The 18787-nt window shown below is 34.3% G+C and overlaps 2 protein-coding genes across 5 annotated transcripts; both read right to left on the bottom strand.

The window, feature by feature from the left end:
- Nucleotides 1–2156: 2156 nt before the first annotated feature.
- Nucleotides 2157–3052, bottom strand: LOC121235533 (B3 domain-containing protein At2g33720-like). The gene has a single exon (XM_041131878.1). The coding sequence runs from the start codon at nucleotides 2991–2993 to the stop codon at nucleotides 2157–2159; it is 837 nt and encodes a 278-aa protein (XP_040987812.1). The 5' UTR covers nucleotides 2994–3052.
- A 4176-nt stretch (nucleotides 3053–7228) lies between these two features.
- Nucleotides 7229–17191, bottom strand: LOC121234754 (kinesin-like protein KIN-14J). 4 transcript variants are annotated; one of them, XM_041130843.1, is made up of 22 exons: nucleotides 16902–17191; nucleotides 16027–16186; nucleotides 15762–15919; nucleotides 15525–15623; nucleotides 14918–15164; nucleotides 14327–14454; nucleotides 14133–14216; nucleotides 13905–13982; nucleotides 13709–13801; nucleotides 13608–13637; nucleotides 12306–12647; nucleotides 12149–12230; nucleotides 11958–12053; nucleotides 11662–11841; nucleotides 11445–11551; nucleotides 11189–11367; nucleotides 10870–11034; nucleotides 10528–10781; nucleotides 10234–10397; nucleotides 8786–9348; nucleotides 7711–7835; nucleotides 7229–7518 (listed from the first exon to the last, which is right to left on the bottom strand). In XM_041130843.1, exons 2-22 carry the CDS (start codon nucleotides 16133–16135, stop codon nucleotides 7457–7459), a joined length of 3345 nt encoding a protein of 1114 aa, XP_040986777.1. In that variant the 5' UTR covers nucleotides 16136–16186; nucleotides 16902–17191; the 3' UTR covers nucleotides 7229–7456. The 4 variants fall into 4 exon arrangements, with proteins under 4 accessions (XP_040986777.1, XP_040986774.1, XP_040986775.1 ...); XM_041130840.1 differs by having other exon boundaries at nucleotides 14327–14469; nucleotides 16902–17162; XM_041130841.1 differs by having other exon boundaries at nucleotides 14327–14469; nucleotides 16027–16174; nucleotides 16902–17162.
- Between the last annotated feature and the right edge of the window lie 1596 nt (nucleotides 17192–18787).

The following is an 18787-nucleotide window of genomic DNA, read 5'->3' as shown; positions in this document are numbered from 1 at the left end:
TGTAATGAATAGGTAATGATTAGATGAAAAAATTGAATATTTAAAATTGTTAAAAAGTGTTTTGTGTCTAAGTGTCATTTGGATAGTGAGTTGAGATGAGATGAAAGTTAAATAAAATAATGTTAGAATATTATTTTTTAATATTAATATTGTTTTAGAATTTAAAAATATTGAATTATTTATTATATTTTGTATGAGAATTTAAAAAAATTGTAATAATCAGAAAATATGATAAGAAAAGAAACACTTCTTGTATCCGAACAGGGCAAGTGAAATTTGGGATAAAATTAATAATCCATGTGCCTACCTTTGAACATGTACCGGTATAATACAGTCATGCTTTTTCAGAAAAAATTCTACTTTTTTTATTTTTTTTAACGATTCATGTAGAATATATTACATTTTTTTTTTAAAAAAAAAAAGGCCATAGGCCCATACATATAGAATATACTACATAATTGAATATTGTATTATACAGTTATACTCTAGTTCAAAAGCCTTTGGTCGGTCCCATGCCAAAGCCCGAGTTTTTACATTAAGAGTACTAGTTGAAGAACACGTGAATGCATGCGAGTGAAGTTTTTATTCTTCTTCTTAATTGGGCCAACCCGAAGAAGCTAATTTAGATGTTAAGATGAGTTGATTTGAGTTAAGTTGAGTTGTAAATAATAATATTTTATAGGACTCATTAAGATGAGTTTAATTTTTTTAGGTTGACATCATTGATGTAAATATTTTTCAGATTATAAGTTCAAAAATAAGTTCTTTGATCCTAAAAAGGTGATGAGATCTGTTATAGATGGGTATCATGAGTATGTGATAGCACAAGAACATAGAAAATGTATGATGAAAACAGCTTCTAGTTGCAACAGGGATCGAAAATGAGAAAAGCTTGAACCCTATTGGGTGAAGATTAATTAGGATGCGTCTGTTTATTCAACTTTGAAGAAGGTGGGTATAGAGGTGGTTATAAGAGATGAGGAATGAGAAGTTTTGGCATCTTTGTGTTATGTGATAGACTGTCTACAAGATCCCTCAGTTGGGGAAGCTCTTGCTCGGAGAAGAGTAGTTCAGTTTTGTGATAAGCTTGGCTTTTCATTGACTATTTTAGACGGAGATTCACAGATCATAGTCAAGACTGCTAACAGTAAGGATGATCTTGCTGTTGCTTATGAAAATGTGGTGGATGAGGTAAGGGGTTGGTTACAGAAAAAAGTGAACTAGAAAATTAAATTTGTACACAGGGAGGCTAACAATGTAGCTCATTTAAGGGTTTGGATTGAAGAATGTCCTATGGAAATTTTACAAACTCTCCAAATGGAGAAATATTGTAATGATTGAACTTTGTTCTAATTTAAATGAAATTTGAGGAATACTTTTTTTAAAAAAAGTATTCTTCAGATTAAAATGTATAAAATAAGTTGTGATGAGTTTAATCTTTTTTATAAAAAGTTAAAAAAATAATAAATTTTATCAATAATTGATTTGAAATTAGTTGAATTTAATTCAACGACAAAGCACAAGCTAAGTGGCAAGAACAATTTCCAACATGTTATAATAAAATATAGTGCTAGCTAACTAGGATATCATTATTATTATTATTAACCACGTAGGAAAAGGAAAAATCCGTGCATTTATATTAGTCATTCGGCTAACACTATGATTGAATACTTTAAAATTATTTTAATGGGTAATTTTGATTATTAATATTCTAAATATCAAAAGCACCTAATTTTTTAAAATTATTAATTAAATTCCAAAGTGGTTCTGTTACCAAAAAATTAGAAACACCGCAATTGATGATAAGAAAAAAGAAAACTGTGCTAGCTGTTGAAGATCACTATGGCATACGATTTCCTAGCCGCACGAGAATTAATCCAAAACAATTAGTTCTTTAACAAAATAACAAACAGAAAGAAAAAAATAAAATATCTGATGATTAGAAAAGAAAGAACATATCATATATATATATATATATATATATATAATATTCTGCAATTTCATTAAAAGATAGAATTAATACGAAAAAATATACATGACGAGTAGCAAATTAGAGAAAACATATGATAATATTCCACGTATAATCCAGCTAGCTGGTGCATGATTAACATCAATAGATCTATAGTTTATCCAACAAACATGATCCAGTTAAAAACTTAGAGATTTGGCTGATGATGATGATCAGCAACCAGATCAGCCCAGCTTTGTAGAACACTAAAATGGAATATCGAATCAAAGGGATCCCAGTAAAGGCCAATGACATCCCCTTTCTTCAAGTTCCTCCTGTTCACAAAATCTTTGTGCCACCCATTGATCAAAACATAGCTCTTACAGGTTTTCCACTTCTTGAGAACCAACTCATGTGCTGACTGAGAATCTTGATCCCAAACTTTAACGCGCATGCCCTGATCACTCTCAACTTCTGATCTGATGATATCACTATCCAAGAATGGCAAAACATGATCCCTTACCCAAGTTGTTTTCAGCAAGAGCCGGCTCAAATTACCAAGATCACTCTCCGTCAGTGTCTTTTTTATTTTCCAAGGATTGACCTCCATGGCAGTCGGCGTACTCCTCTCTTCATGTAGATCTTTGTCGAGGCGTACTGATCCCGTCCTTGCAGTCACGGCATTATGAATGGAGGTCACTGTAACCTCAGAATTGTCAGAGACTGGGCTATCTTCCTTTGGATTAACTTCAGAGTTTATCATTACGGTTTCGCTAGTCTTCCTGGGATCAGTAAATAGCAACTCGTGGATCCTGGCAAAGGAGACATGATGAAGAGAGTTTCTAGCTTCGGGTGCTTTGCATTTCTTGGACTCGATCTGGACTGGGCCACAAGAGAGCGTTAACTCTGTTGAAACGGCCTCCGGGTCAATCCAGCAAGAGAGCTTTGATTCCATTGAAGCTGCTTTGCTTTGAAACCCACAAGAAACTGTCGATTCCGTGCAAACTGCATCCTTCATATAATCAAGAACGTGTTCCGAGTTCATGTGGTGATCAGAGTCCTAATAAGCTGTGAAGCTTGGGGTTTGGGGTTTGCAAAATAAACCCAAATGTTCATCTCCACTGAGTAACCACAATACTAAAGAAAATGATAGAGACTAGTTGTTAGGCTAGTTGTTATCCTATCTTAGAATCAAACTAATATTTGAATTTGTACAGATAAGTCTTATGTAACTACTGCAAACAGATCAATATACATGTAACATCTATATATATATCAATCAAATATACTCGTAACAGAATCCGCTGTTTTTCTTTTAGCATTGTATTTATTAAATCTTACAGGCATCATGGGAGAATGGAGATCTCCGAAACCTACTAGGACAAGAAATCCAAACTTTGGTAGGATTCATGCATACAAATTAACTTTAACATAGTCCTGTCCTTGTGAAATTATAAAGCACTACTATAGATTTTTGGCATGAATGAATAACGTCTAACATATGGATTCTATAAAATTTGTAACTCTCGTTTTAGACAAATGCTTGGGATCCCGAAAATGGGCCTCAAACATTTCTCCCAAAAGGTTTTTTTATTTTTTATTTTTTTATTTAATGATTAAGAAAATATTTTTTAATAGTGTTTTGAATTTTTTATATTTTTTGAAAATGTTTATGATGTTTAAAAAAAATACATGACAGAAAAGAAAAAAAATAAAAAATTGAAATGCACTATTGAGACATCCTTTGGGACAATTTTTTGGTGGTTGTAGTGCCACTCTTCGGATTAATATATATTCGGATTAATAAAATTTTATTATTAATTACATATAATATAGTTTGAAAAAGTAGCTGATAAAAAAACCATTTCATCAAACTACAAGAAATATGGCTAATTCAACGAATTACAAATATCACAGACAAAAACTCTATTCATAAGTCTGAAGTTATCAATACACACATTGCATACGACTGATATGACAGCATTTAATTTAGAAAAGAGAATCGTGATGCATCAATTATATGAATTATGTGTTCTCCCCCTCAGGCTTTAGAATAGATTGGCTCTGCCAAAGGCATATACCCTGGCATAACACTCAAACCTCTAAAATAAAGGTTTTAAATTCAACCTCCTCTCGACTCAAAAAAAAAAAAAAAAAATTGGCTTTATTGCACATATTAATCTGTCTTTTTTGTTTTTACTGATGTGGCAATGTTGATTTGTACATTTTTTTTAACTCTAAAGTCTTGTTTGGGATACAAATATTCTCATATATTTCCTTCTTAAATATCACTCAAACACCAAAATATTCTTCAATTTTAAATCATCAAATTTTTCATTTAATTATTACCTAAATCATTACAACTTTTCTAAACTCCTAAACAAAACATAAAAAAACAATACAACTTTTTTAAATATCAAAACAAAAATAATATTAAAATATTATATTCAACTTTATGTTATTTTTATTTAACTTTTTTTTTCTCATTTCTCAAAATTCAATAAAATGTCTTAATTTAAACTATTGTACTACTATTCACAATTTGGCCTAAAATGCATTTTAATTTTGCTTACCCAAAAAACTTATCTGAAAGTTCACTTTTGTGTATTCCACCAAGTCAAATGGTGGGTTTCCGCTCATTTTTGTGGAAAATATTCTTTGCAAAGCATGATGACTACAAGCTGGCAAATGGAACACGTTTCTTTCTGGTGAAATGGTCTGGTTTTCATGTAGTAACTTTGGGAAGGGAACACAATTATTCGATTCATTTGCTTTAACTTATAAAAAAAAATGACTACAAGGTAGATGAAATGAAATATTTCTTTTGTTACTGAACCCTTATTGCTTGAAAAACTGGCATGAACCAAGTGATGAAGAAAGTAATCCAATTGAAGCTGGCAATGGTGGATAATCAATTGTACTTATAAAACGTTATTGCCAAACACTAGCACATGCATTTGCAAGCATACAATGGACTTTTTTGGGTGATATTGAATATGATTTGCATCTTTTCTCTGACTGCCCTTTAACTAGCCAAGATTGTTTGGGTGTATTTCTTGATATTATTTTTATGTATCGTCATTAATTTCAAAACCATTTTGAGGTGCTGCCATCTTTATACATAAATTTTTATACTCATTTTCTTTACTCTTTTTTAATATTCTATTTGAATATAATATATAAAACTAGTTAATGAGCTTTTTGATTTCTTGGCTGCAGGAATTGACAATGGACTATTATTTGGTGTGAGATTAAATCACTGATAGGAAGACCGTGCTGCTGATTTTGTAACTCATTTCTTGTAATTTTGTGTTTGGTAATGTAATTTATAAATACCATTAGTGTAATTTATAAATACCATGAGTGTAATATGTAGTGGATTTCATTGTGATGCATGCATAGATGAATATTGTTTTTTTTTTTTTTTTTTTTTTTTGTTTCACATGCATTTAGTATTTTTAGAATACAAATATTATGTGTTTCATGAACTTGACTTCTTAAAAAAAATTAATAAAATAATGGCTTTTACTAAAAATAAATAAATAAATCCGGGTACAACCCGGATTTCCGGGTTTCAAAAACCCGAATCAACCCGGTCTGGGTTTCGGCTCGGGTTTGAAACCCGGGTTCCGGTCCGGGTATACCCGAGTTCCCAGATCAGAATCCAGATGAACACCCCTATTCACAAATATTCTAAGATATTCCTGTCCAAACTAGTCCTTAAATATTAATTATACATTCTTTAGACATGTCATCATGACATGAAAAATAAGTTTGAGGTCATCATTTTTTTAATGGACGGGAGGATAATAAATTTCTTACACCGTGATCACCCTAACGACCAGTTTCTAAGTTTTTTAACTGCTAGGATCAATTTAAAATTAAGGAAATCCCAAGGATTTATAAAAGGAATTTTTCCAAATAAAATAGGCACCATGATCGGATTCGAAAGTGCCCAGAACTAGTGTTATAAACTTATCTATCAAAATTGTTTTCTTTGTATCTTGATATAGCCTTAAAGTGTGTAAGACATGTGCACATTTTGAAAAAAAATAGTAGAAGTGGCAATCTGTGTTCACATGTCATGTTCTTAATTCGACTATATAGATCAATCCAAATCCAATTTGTTAAACTAAATGGATCAAATTTTCTAACACAATCCATTTAAATAACGTATCGTGTCATGTCACTTATTTTGATCTGTGAATTAAAAGTAAGCCAACACGACATGACTCATTTCAACTCATTTCATATAAACAAATTGAATTAACTCGCATAACTCATTTGACCTAATTAACATAATTTTACATAAAAGTTGAAATCTATATTTATTAGTAATCACAACATCTCAAGAAATAATAATAAACTACCTCCTAACAAAAAATATCATTATTTTTCAAATATTAACTTATAATAAAACTAATATTACAAATCCAACAATAATAAATATGAGCATAGGTCCAAAATTACAATACACAATAAAAACATAAACATATTGAGAAATTCTAATATTACAACCCAACAAGAATAAAATTGTAACTTTGAAATAAAATTTATAGAGTTACTATCGCTTGATCGGTTGATTTCAGGTTAAGCGAATTGACCCGTTATTAACCTGTTTATTAATCATGTCTTAACGAGTCAACCTGTTTTGACTCGAATCTGTTTATATCAAAACCAAACCCGTTAATTTCATGTTCCTATTCATGTTGGGTTCACAAGTTGTGTCACATATTGCCCCTTAAAAAAAAGTGAAATCTTACCATTAAAATAATAATTTTTCTCCTGTAAGTTTTAGGTTTACTCATTTTTTTTCAAAATGAGTGCGAGATTTGCACACCATAAAATTTCAAATATTTTCTCTTTGAAAAGAGTAATGCTAGATACAATACTAATGTAGAAGTCCCACGCAATCTCTTTGAAAAAAAAAGTTTATTATTAAAAAAATAATTTTTTTCATATAGATTCCAGATTTACCTACTTTTTTTTAAATGAGTGCTTGACCCCAACAATCCCTCACCATTCACTTCAAAAAATATATGGACATTTAATTGAGTTTTGCAATGTAAACAAAAGTTTTATTTTTGTTAAAAAAATAATAATCATCCAAATGGAGCCCAACTCGAGGAAAGTGATGAAGAACTTCATGTTCGTTTGCTATTGGATGAATTGTGTTAAAAAAAAAAAAAAAAATATTTACTCAATTCCAAGCTCTTACTTTTTCTGTCATCTGGACACCTGATAATATTAAGAAAATGAAAACAGGAGTAAGGGCCAAAATAGAGAAATCCAACAGAAGGAAGTTGCACTATGATCCTAAACCTACACATTTTACAGAGTGGGAAGGTTTCAATCGCCTCTTCCAATACGAGACATAAATGGAAGCAGGGCATAATCTAAACTAAGGCGCACAGTAAAGTTAAAAGAGTACAGAACTACAGTGGGTTCCTACCATAGATACAAGCTAGTTAGGTCATAAGAATTCTCTTCTTCCCCAGCCAACCAAACTCATTGCCACCGTTTGAGGGGCTTTGGTGCAGAGGAACTGCCAGCATAAGTTTTCCTAGCACCTGACATGCATTATAAGGAAATTGGAAAAAATAGGTACAGAAAAAGTGGGATGGAGACGTGGATGATCAGAGATTTTTAAAGAACTGAATCGTGACGGCTATTAAGTGAACTTAAATGGCTGCGGACCAAGTTACAGGAAGAGAGAAATATAATATATATATATATATATATATATATATATATTTACTTACTTGATGATGAAATCTTTGAGGAGCTGCTGGTCAATGATTGCCAAGAACATTTAGTCTGCACCGGCTTTGGAGTGGGCTTTGGAAGTTTAGATGGTAAACTTGGCCTGCGTTCTAGCATCAGTAGCCTGCGTTCAAGCAGATACAAAGAAACTGGGCGTCAGACTAATTTATATAAATATGATTCCATGAGTGAGATTTCCCTGCATTGAGACAAGGATACAGAAAACATGAGTGAGATCAATTTAAATAGAGGTGAACTCAAGAACTAGCAATGACACGCTCGCAGGCATAAAACCCCCACCCCCACCATGTTACCGATTTTTACAACTGGAGCTTCCATCAAAATACCAAATGCAGCAGGCAGAGAAGTTGCTGCAATTAGAAATTGCAGTACAATGCTCCTTTAAAAAAAAGGCTAGCAAATTTCACAATTGAACAAGAGATATGATATCACTGGCAGTTGGTCACTCAAGAGAAGAGCAACTGATATGAAAATTGCAACTAGCCATTGCTTACCCAACCCAAGAACACAGTAACAGCTTTTCAAAGAAAGCTGGATTAAATTTGAATAAACTCCAAAGCAGCTCCCGACACTAAGGTGCGGTTTGGATAGTGAGTTAAGATGAAATGAGTTGAGATGAAAGTTAAAAGTTAAAAGTTAAATAAAATATTGTTAATATATTATTTTTTAATATTATTATTATTTTGGAATTTGAAAAAGTTGAATTATTTATTATATTTTGTGTGAGAATTTGAAAAAGTTATAATGATGAGATGAGATGAAACACTTTCATTGTCCAAACAAGGGCTAAGTTTCAACTTAACATGTCAGGTTGCAGAAGCGGGCTCAGGGTGGGGAGGGGTAAGATTTACAAAATATATGCTTGCGTTGTTGGCATCTGAGTAAGTGGTAGGAAAAAGATGAACATTATACATAGAAGTGTCATTAGAACAAGCACAACAATTTATATGTTAGTCTAGTTGGGCATGAAAGTAATCCGATTGACACCAGTCAGTTCTCCAACAACCAGAATAATACATACCACAGTTAAAATATCATGAAAAAGAGACTTACTTCCCTTTGTTCTGAACAGGCGTGTTCTCAGCTGGTATGCACTCGGGAGATGTGTTTTCAGGTGGTTTTGCAACTTCAGGGAAAAGAGTGTACTCCACAACACTGCATATTGAGCCTTCAGTTTCTGTTCCCATTGAAAGACCACCATCAGATATATCGCTTAATCTTTCCTCAGAATCTGCATCCCCAAAGCCCAAGAGCTCAATGTCTTCATTAGAATACTGGCCTAGATCCCCTCCAGATAGCTTCAAGTGAGGAGACAATTCCTTCTGATGTCTACTAAATCCTTCCATTGAGTGCTGAGAACCAGCATCAGAGTGCTTATCGCTGTACTCTGAACAGTTATCCATGTCTGAAGCTGCTTTCTCCATAAGCCCCGAACCTTTTCCTCCTCTCAGACTTTGCCTTTGTCGAGAAGTCCCTACGGAGTGTCTTCTCGGAGAGGAAGACCCATGCCTAAATGAGGTCATGCCACGCTTCGTACCATTGGCACTAGCCTTGAGACGCTGCAAGTGCTCAATCTCAACATCTTTCTTTGCAACTATGTCCTTGAGGGATGCCACCTGCAAGGTAAAAAGCAAATAGGATGAAAATAATATAAAAGGGAATCAAAGATATTTCCTGTTAAACATTAAGCAAGGTAATTGATTAAGACCCAACTAGTTCCCTCCAACAAGTTCTCACACTTTTACTCCCCAAAGCTGATAAACAAGGTAGGCCATTGTATGGGTGGGAAAACAAATTCTCTTTAAAACAGACTTTGAAAAAACACCCAATTACAGTCAACTTAAAGAGATTTCGTGGAACAGGCTGCAAGGTGCAACGATCTTCCACCTTTAACCAACTAAACCCTATCTAGAGCATAAGAGGTCAGAAACCCTGAATCAAATCCCATCAAGCTCACCACACAGAATTCTACATATTCATATTAAGTGATGGCGTTATTAAACAAACCCCCCCCCCCCCAAAAAAAAAAAAATAATAATAATAATGCAGCAATCCGCCCTTCATGCATAATTTTAAGAGCTTGTGAACTCCTCCCTCACCCTCCGAACAAAATATGGGGGAAAGGTAGAGCAGAAGAACATTGGACTTTAAATGAATTTTCCATAAAGTAGTCAACTAATTTCCTGACAGCAATGTAAAATAGAAATGGAATGTGCATTTATAATGACAATCTACGATGGCCAATGCCCAGTAGCTAATGCAAGAGTGGTGCAAAAAATGACCGCCATTGTGACAAGGATGACTTCATCAAAACAAGTGCAGTTATTAAATTATTCATAATTGAAAATCTGCTGCTTTATGATGGTTGAAGATTGTAGGATTTAATCTCTGTTTCGGTTATACACCAACATAATCGATAATCTTGTGAAATACCTATATTTTAAATCAGTGTGAAAGAAGAATATCTGAGTAAGCATGTTAAGATGAATAAAATATTGGACCTGTTCCATAAGTTCTCTGACATCTCTTCCCTCTTTGTTGCTCTGAGCAGCACCTAATTCTACACCAGAAACCCTCTCTGCAAACTTCAAGGTACTTATAGTTTCGAAGTAGGAATCTATATCCGGATTAAGCTGTACAAACATGAGGGTTTTTGCTTGACCACCTACAATTTGTAGAGGACAAAGGAAGTAAGAAGTAAGATAAAATAAGTCACAAATAAAAGAACTCAGAACCACCATATGACTCATACCTTATTACCACGTTTATAGACAAAAAAAAAATAAGACAAATACCTAAAGAAGCCTGAAGTACTTGAGTTAATTTGCTATTTCTGTAAGGTACATGTAGATTCTTTTGTGCTAGAGCAAAAATTACATCTCCAAGAGCTGATAGTGATTTGTTTATATGTTGTGCCTCCCTAAGCCTATCCCCAGTTGCTTCAGACCGACCCACTCTTTCACTACCGGCAAGATCTACCAAATGTAGACTACCACGCAAAACAGCATCGGTCTCCAAGTCTATGCCTCGAACGTGAACAGTGAGAACGCTGCACCAGATGAGTGAATAAAAACCATGCCAAAAGAAAAGAACAAGTAGAAAGCAGTTAACAAATGATCTTAAACTGAGAGCCCAACCTATGGGATCTGCTACTCCTTTCATTCAGGGCTGTGGCACCAACTGCCCTATTCATTAAACCAATGTTCATTAACTCCAAGACATCTGCAGTTGACTGAACAGGGTGCATGCCTGCCTCAGGGACAGCTAACCCATTCGGTAGCGTGGTGTTCCAAATCCCAAGTGTGTGCAAGTCAAAGGAAACAACAACCTTTTCCATAGCATAATAAGATGAGAGTAGCAACCAAGATTACTACTGACAATTAAATAATCAAATGGAATGCATCCCATGATCAAGTAGGTTCCCAAAATAAGAAAAGCCAAAGAAGAAAAGGATATCTTTTTTGAGGGCCATCAGTTGATAGAAGATCACGAACTTGTTCATTATATATCTCAACCATCTGAACAGCAACTTCATATGCAATGGAGCTTTTCCTGCTTTTAGAAATCTGGAAAAGATCATTTAATGCCCGATAGTTGACCCCCCAGTCCTCTTCTGAAGATACACTAGGCCCACTCTAGAAGAAACGCAATAAAAGGTGTAAGGCATAACTTTAAACATCTAAAACTGATACAATTTGAAAGATTTGCATACCATCGTATATGTCTTTCCCGAGCCTGTTTGGCCATAAGCAAATATGCAGACATTGTATCCATCAAGGACAGACCGGATTAACGGTTGGGTGTCCATAAATACCTCCTCTATCAGAAGATGATTTAAAATAAATAATTGTTAGAATGTCGGAACTTTTTTTTTCACCAATAAAGAAATGTAGTGGTTAGGGAAACATCGTTCATTCAGAAAAGAGTACCTTGAGTAGATGTTGGACCAAAAACCTTGTTAAACTTGAACAATCTACGGCTGTCTTTTCCTTGTTTAGAGGGATTCACAAGAACTAGTTCACCATTTTCACCAATATATTCGATAATGGTCTGCTTCTTACTTTGTCCTGGAAGGAATGGTCTTATGCGACAATAAACTCTAATATTTCCTATATAAGTGAGGGAAAAGAACAAAATGAAAGGTATTAGCTAAGAGCTCGGGGGAAAAAATACATTAGCTAAGAATCAACAAACCAAAGAAACAACCGACAAGACAGAGATTCACCTTTCAAGTCCTGAACCTCGTTGTACAACCTACGATTTTCAGTTAAAACCATGTGGTAATTTTCAGCAGCATCTGCTAGTCCTTTAAGCTTAAGTCCTGTTCAAAAGAAAATACTCATGAAAAAATGCCAGAGAAAGATAAATGCAAAAAAATTAGTAGATTATAAAGTAGCTATGTACAATCAATCCTACCCAGGTAATTGATTTCCTCTGGGTAACTTCTTTTTGTCTTCAACACTTCATGTTTTATGGACTCTAAAGCTGCCCTTAATTCCTATGCAACAAAACCGTTGTTATAGGATCAATTTTCCACATCATATGAGATTAAGAAATAAGAATGAAGGCAAACCTGCAAAGCTCCAAATTGATAATCTATAGAGCTCTGATAGATTCTTTCTTTCTTTTTCCATCTCCGTAATTTAGATTCAGAAAATCCCTCAAGCTCTTCTACTTTCTTCCTCGAATCTGTTAAAAGGCACTCAAGTTCTGTTAACTTTTTCTGCGACTCAACTTTAGCTTCCTTAGCATTTGATTCTAATTGCAAACAATGAGCTTCATGTGTCCTTTTGGCCATTTCTAGCTCTTCTTTTAGTGTCAAAATCTCCATGTTACTACGAGCCTTCTCCTCCCTTAACTTCTGCACTTCCTGCTCTTCAAGTTTCTTTTTATCTTCTATTTGGTTTTTCTCAATCTGCAACATCCATATAAACTGCATTAGGAACAATAAAAACCTCACCAGCAAAATAACTAATAACCCTGTTGTTCTGATGGCTGTTCTTCTGCAAATATAAAATCAAAACGAAATAAGCGTTATCCACATCTACTTAATTTGTTGGCTTATAAGCTTTTCCAAATTGATAAATTCTTTATAGGGCGTTTTTAATTAATAATCAAGAAATATAAATTCATAATGAGTCTCCATTTTAAACAAATAAGAAAGCTTGATTCTTTAACGGGTAGTGATAGGGTTACTACCCATTTACTACTTGCATGTATTTGAAATTTTTTTATTTTTTTATCATTAAAAAAATATATAATTTTACTAATAGTCACTTCCTTAACCATGAAGTAAAATAAAAAAATTTTAAAAAAAATTAAATACAAAAAGAGTAGTAAATGGGTAGTAGGAGGGTGGTAATCCTACCATTTTCCTTCTTTAACTGAGTAGGTTTCAGCAAAGATCTAATTATCACCTACGCTTTATAAAATATGCAATATACATGCATTACGAATAAACATACGACATAAATCTGTGAAAAGAACAGAATTGACATGCTACACGCTTACAAGTTAAGAAAATAGAATATTAAGATCTTGCATGATAACAAATCTAGAAAAGTGAAAATAGGCGATTAAGTTTTTCATGCAGTTCGGCACAATATTGGCAATCAACAATCTGCAAAGCTAACAATAATAAGTCAGAGCAGTTCTGAAACCCTTCAACATAAGTGGGACAGCTAAATACTGATCATTACGGAAAGTAACTTATGAAGTACTTAAAATACTATTTATCAGTTAATATAAGATAAAAGGCAGGTCATATGCCACTTCAGCTTGCTAATACTATAAGACAACTTTTAAAATATAGGCTCACAAAAGAAACATGTCTAATTACATTTGAATATAAAGAGAGAGAAGAACAGTACTGCACCTTTATCTGTTGAAGTTGTTTCATGACAACCTATAGGAACCAAGAACAGTTAATAATCAATTGGGTAAACATGAAACGGATAGAGCTGAAAGTAAGTATACCTCAATTTCTTCGCTAGTCCCTGTTGCAAGGGCCTCAAGTACTCTTATTCTTGATTGATACTTTTCCTCACGAACTTTATAAAGATTATTTTGCTACAAGCATGCAACAATACAAACACTTACTAACTGATGAGCAGTATAACATATATTCTCTGATTTTGGAAAAATATATATATATATATCTAAAGCAGCTTACAGTTCTTAAGTTTTCTGCTAGAGTTGAACTTCGCTCTTCAATCACTTGGATGACTTTTCTCAACAACCATGCCACAAACTGGAAAATGGGAAAGGAGATGGGGGAACACCAGTGAGCGAGACAAAATGGCAAACAATAAAAAGTACAAGAAAAAAATAACCGTAACAATTTATTAGTTCAAGGTATGCTTTAGTTATATAGCATCTACGAGTCCTCTTACTGTCGTACCTCAAGAACATCCCCGTGGTTTCTTTGCAAGCTATCATCCAAAATCTTATTCACTATGTTGAAAAGTGATTGAGTTGATACCTTCTGCAAAAAGAATTCAGTAAAACATGAGAACAGCATCCAGTTCAAAATTGAATAACACAAAGAAATGGACTCAATCATAGAAGAAGTAAAAAAATATATTTTTAGCTTACATCCAAATTGTTAGACCTGATCATCTCAACAATTTTGGCATCAGAAGAATCAGGAAAACATCCTTGCTTCAATTGCAACATGTCATGCAATTTATATCCAAGATGATGTATTAAAGCATCTGATGACTCTACACAAGAAAAAACTATAAATGCAAGATGAAATAAGAAAAACCAACAATTGAAGACTAGAAAACAGCAAGAGCAAGATTATTTGGCAATCAGAATGCGATGTTTGCCTTGAAGCCCACAGCCCCACCCGTCCCTCTTTAGTGGTTGCCACTGGTGTCCAAGATGAATAACAAGTACCTCACCCAGAATGAGACCGAGTGACCCAACCACAGTCCCCAACCCCAACCCCTCTCTCTCTCCAAACCCCTGTCAATCCATGGTACCAAAACCTACACATCTAATCATTCATTAATTAATGCTACCCACCACTGCCAAACACCTACTTCCTCCAAACAGGCAATTGCGATGCATAACATCCTGCATACACGTTCTCAATACATTGTGTGTGCACATTCATCACAATTCAAATGTCATGCACACATAACTTCTGTTCCCTATCAACTGAGAAAACAGTAACCATACCTGAAGGACCATGCAAAGAATGTTGAAATCTGGCATCAACAGAGTCTCTTTGCCATTCTCCTCCATTTTCAGCTGAATGTTGTCCACATGAAACATACCTTTCAGAGTAATCGATTCCCTTTAAAGAGCCTACCTCTGACATATCCCACCTTTTTCTCAAATGATTTTGGAAGTTCTCTCCACCAACATTAGAGTTAAATTGAACCCTAAGGGTATTAAGGCACTGCAAAACTGGCACCATAGATCCCTGCAAAATAATCTGAGACTATTAACTAAAATGAATAGAAGAATATTTAGAAGTAATAAGAGATCATGAAGCACCAGGGTCTTGAATTTCTGCAGAATTTAACTGAGACTTGCTTTCACAGTCCATATTGGTTTTTCTTTAGGGCTGCTAAAAAGTGAACCAGAATACTCCCACGTATATCTCTCAAGATTGGATCAATTCAAAACCATAAAAACCGGTATGAGGCAACCTATCGCCTGGGCTCAATGTAATAAACCCAAGTCCAAGTTGGCCATATGGTTGCAATCTCAACAAACACAAAAATGATTGAACAGTGCAACGAAATTGGTCCCCTATAATTTTAATATTATAAGAAAGTACCTGCTCTAGATCAGATAGTTCAAAGCCAGGGAATCCTATTTCATTGATAGCTGCCAAAAACGTTCTGGCATTTGGTACGGTCTCAGAACCGCCGCCTCCCTAAAGTAGAAAAAAAAAATGTTCAGAACAGAGCAGTATAATTTCGAAACAAAGGGTAAAAGTGGAAACTGAATAGAAAGTTAATAAAAACAAGAAAATAAAAAATCCAAAAAGGTTCAAAATAAAAGTCGATACTACCATTTCTACCAAACCAGGACTGAGCTTGTTCAAGATACTGCATAAAACAGTGCCATCACTCAAGCATGCTCTCAGTTCCTCCTCTGAAGCTTCCAATGGCAAATTTAAATGAGGAAGCATACCATTTAACCACTCCACCAGAGAAGACTGCCGGTCACCTGATAAACACAAGTTCAGACTTAAAGGAAATAGAAATGGTAATGTCAATTGAGATCAAGGTATGTGGAAATGAATGAGGAGAGAGAATGAGTATAACTTTAGTTACCTTCCGCCATACCCCCAAAACTCTCTAGCTGTTCAACATCTTCACCATGAGCCCCATTTGAATAGAATCCCCTATTTTCACCAGTGAGCGGCTCTAACCAGGTGCTCATGTTGAGACCCTCCCAAATGCCTTGTTTCCAAGATCAACCCTGGGCACAGTGCTACAATTAAAGAGTTCCCCCCACATAAATTAGGAAAAGCAATATACGTTAAACATATGGAATATATTGTCAGCGGAGACACCATATCAAGAATGCAGCTGCACATGGCTCACTTTTTAGAATAACCCGTAACATACTTTTTAAAGACTACAAATCATTAGATGATTGACTTCATTGAGTGGAAATTTGTGTGTGTGTGTGTGTGTAGAAGCATCACTACAGCTAAACCTCGCTTTATCGCAGAAAATTTGTGATCCAAAATGGCCATTTAGAAAATATAGCAGTCTGATCCTAACGGCACTGTGATCCTAAATAAAGCGGGTAATCTACTGTAGAAATGTTACCTAATTATACTTTATCGACCCAAAAATAAAAAGGGAAAAGATCTAAAGTTCATGCCGAACCAAATTCTTTTCTTCTTCAACACTAAACTCTCCCCTATAATTATTTTGCTTGGCTTAGTTAAATTTATCATCCCTGTGTGGTTTCACACAGGAAATAAAAATAGGCAACTAGATTACGCGAAATTAAGCTACATATTATTCATCTCCATTTTCTCAGCAACCAGACAGCATAAATTAATACATAAAAAAATGAAAATAAAAGTCAGCGTTTTCTGTATTGCATTTTCAGTTCTGACAAATCAGATCCGCACGAACCACCAAATTTCGCCGGAATGGAAGGTTATGGACAGAATGCGGCTAAAAGTACGAACCTGAGGAGGACTCATAGGATTCTGAAATGCGGTAGAGACCTTCGGAGACCAGAGAAATCTCAGAGCTCCGAGATCGGATATATGTCAACGTACAAACATACGATGGAGAAACCGCGGGCGTTACGGACCGATCTGTCGGAGAAACGAAAGCGAAATTCCGTTAGTTGGGGCCGAGATTTCAGAGACCGGAACGACGAGAGACGAGAGGAGAGAGGCCCCTCTATTCCTCTCGGTCTGTCCCTCTTTTATTTGAGATAAATGCTTTATTCAATAATCTCAAAATTTTGGATGAAACGATTTTATCTGTTAATTCCTTAAATAGCAATTATAAAATTTAAGATTAAAAAAAGGACATAGAATTCTTTAAATGATTATATTTTCTCTCAAAAATTTTTAAGGGTATGCTTGGTTTAACAAAATTTATCTTTTATAATTAATTTAAAATAATATAAAACCTATTTAAATCTAAAAAACTTCTATTACAATTTTTCGATTGTTATTAACTTATTATCTAAATACAAAAATTAATACAATTTTTACAAACTCTATGATGAAATATCTTTTAAAATTTATAATTAAATAATGGTTCAATTTTATCCATCCACTTTTATAAACTAATAAAAGAAGTATTTAAAAAAAAATATCCATCATCTTTTTTATCAAAAAAATCTCCTCAACGTCCATTAATATAGAATTACGTGAATGGTCCATAAGTAAAATATAATAAATAATTTATAAACATTTAATATCATATTATGAGATTGTAAAATGATGATAGTAAAAAAGATATTAAATAGCATTACTCAAGAAAACTCCACAATTTTTAGGGTTGTACAAGAAACCGAAGGATCGACCGGGACCGACTCAGACCGGTTGGCCGATCTCGGAACCGGTCGGTGGACAGTGGAATTTTATTAAAATCAATGTCTGCCAATTCGATCTTGGTTCGAACCAATAGAAAACTGCTAAATCGACCGACGTCTTAAACTAATTTTTTTTTTTATATAAAATCCATTCTAAAACGACGCCGTTTCCAGGTGAAACGGCATCGTTTTGCTTATGAAAAAAAAAAAAAACCAAACGGCGCCATTTCTGCCTAGTTAAACAACCCTACTTTCAGTCTCATCATTTCGTCGTTTCCAACCCTCAGCACTCAATCCTCTCACTACTCTCAGTCTCCAGTGGCGCAGCGACTCATCTCTTCCAGCGTTCGCAGCTGCGTAGCCTTCCACGTTCCTCCGTTTCAAGCCCTCACTCTCCACTCCACTCTCCACTTTCCAACAGCATCAGCATCAGTGGCTTCCTCAGCCGTCTCCCTCATTTCGTCCTCTCCACTCTCTGGATAAAATTTTTTTTGTCTAGTGTTATTTCTATTTTCTTGATTGATGATTCTGTTGTTTTCTATTTTCTTTGATTCTTAGATGATTATGTTGTTTACGATTTATTGGATTGTTAGATGATTTTATTGTTTACGATTTCTATTTTCTGGATTTTTGAATTTTATGGTTGTCTGGTTGGATTGAATGGTTACTTTAGGCTCTTTTTTTTTTTTTTTGAAAAGACACAACTGATTTCCAACAAACCGCCAAACCAACCGTGAACCGGCCGGCAATCGTACCAGCCGGTTTTACCCCTTACACGGCCGATTTTCTTCCCCAAAATATTAGTATCAGTTGGTTTCGGTTTGTGCACAACACCGAACCGAGGGGTCGGTTTTTCACCCCTAACAAATTTTATTTCTTATTTTCTAAAACTCAATATTGACAAAATTTCAAAATTTTTAAAATTTTTCATAACTAGACATACCTTGAGACTTAACAAAAATTTTGAGTTTTTGGCTTAATTAAGAGAATAAGCCAAAACTATATCATAATATTTATTAAAGA

Source organism: Juglans microcarpa x Juglans regia, chromosome 6D (genome assembly GCF_004785595.1).
Source record: "Juglans microcarpa x Juglans regia isolate MS1-56 chromosome 6D, Jm3101_v1.0, whole genome shotgun sequence".
NCBI lineage: Eukaryota > Viridiplantae > Streptophyta > Magnoliopsida > Fagales > Juglandaceae > Juglans > Juglans microcarpa x Juglans regia.
Note: the sequence above shows the minus strand (reverse complement) of the source record. Positions and strands in the feature narration are given on the sequence as shown.

Excerpts from the sequence above, each read along its gene's own strand:
- LOC121235533 (XM_041131878.1), bottom strand. The coding sequence starts at position 2,993 with ATGAACTCGGAACACGTTCTTGATTATATGAAGGATGCAGTTTGCACG.
- LOC121234754 (XM_041130840.1), bottom strand. The coding sequence starts at position 16,135 with ATGAGCACCTGGTTAGAGCCGCTCACTGGTGAAAATAGGGGATTCTAT. Across the intron at positions 14,470-14,917 it reads TTCTTTGCATGGTCCTTCAG|TTTTTTCTTGTGTAGAGTCA; the intron begins GTATGGTTACTG and ends TTGCATTTATAG. Across the intron at positions 13,983-14,132 it reads ACCACGGGGATGTTCTTGAG|TTTGTGGCATGGTTGTTGAG; the intron begins GTACGACAGTAA and ends CCCATTTTCCAG.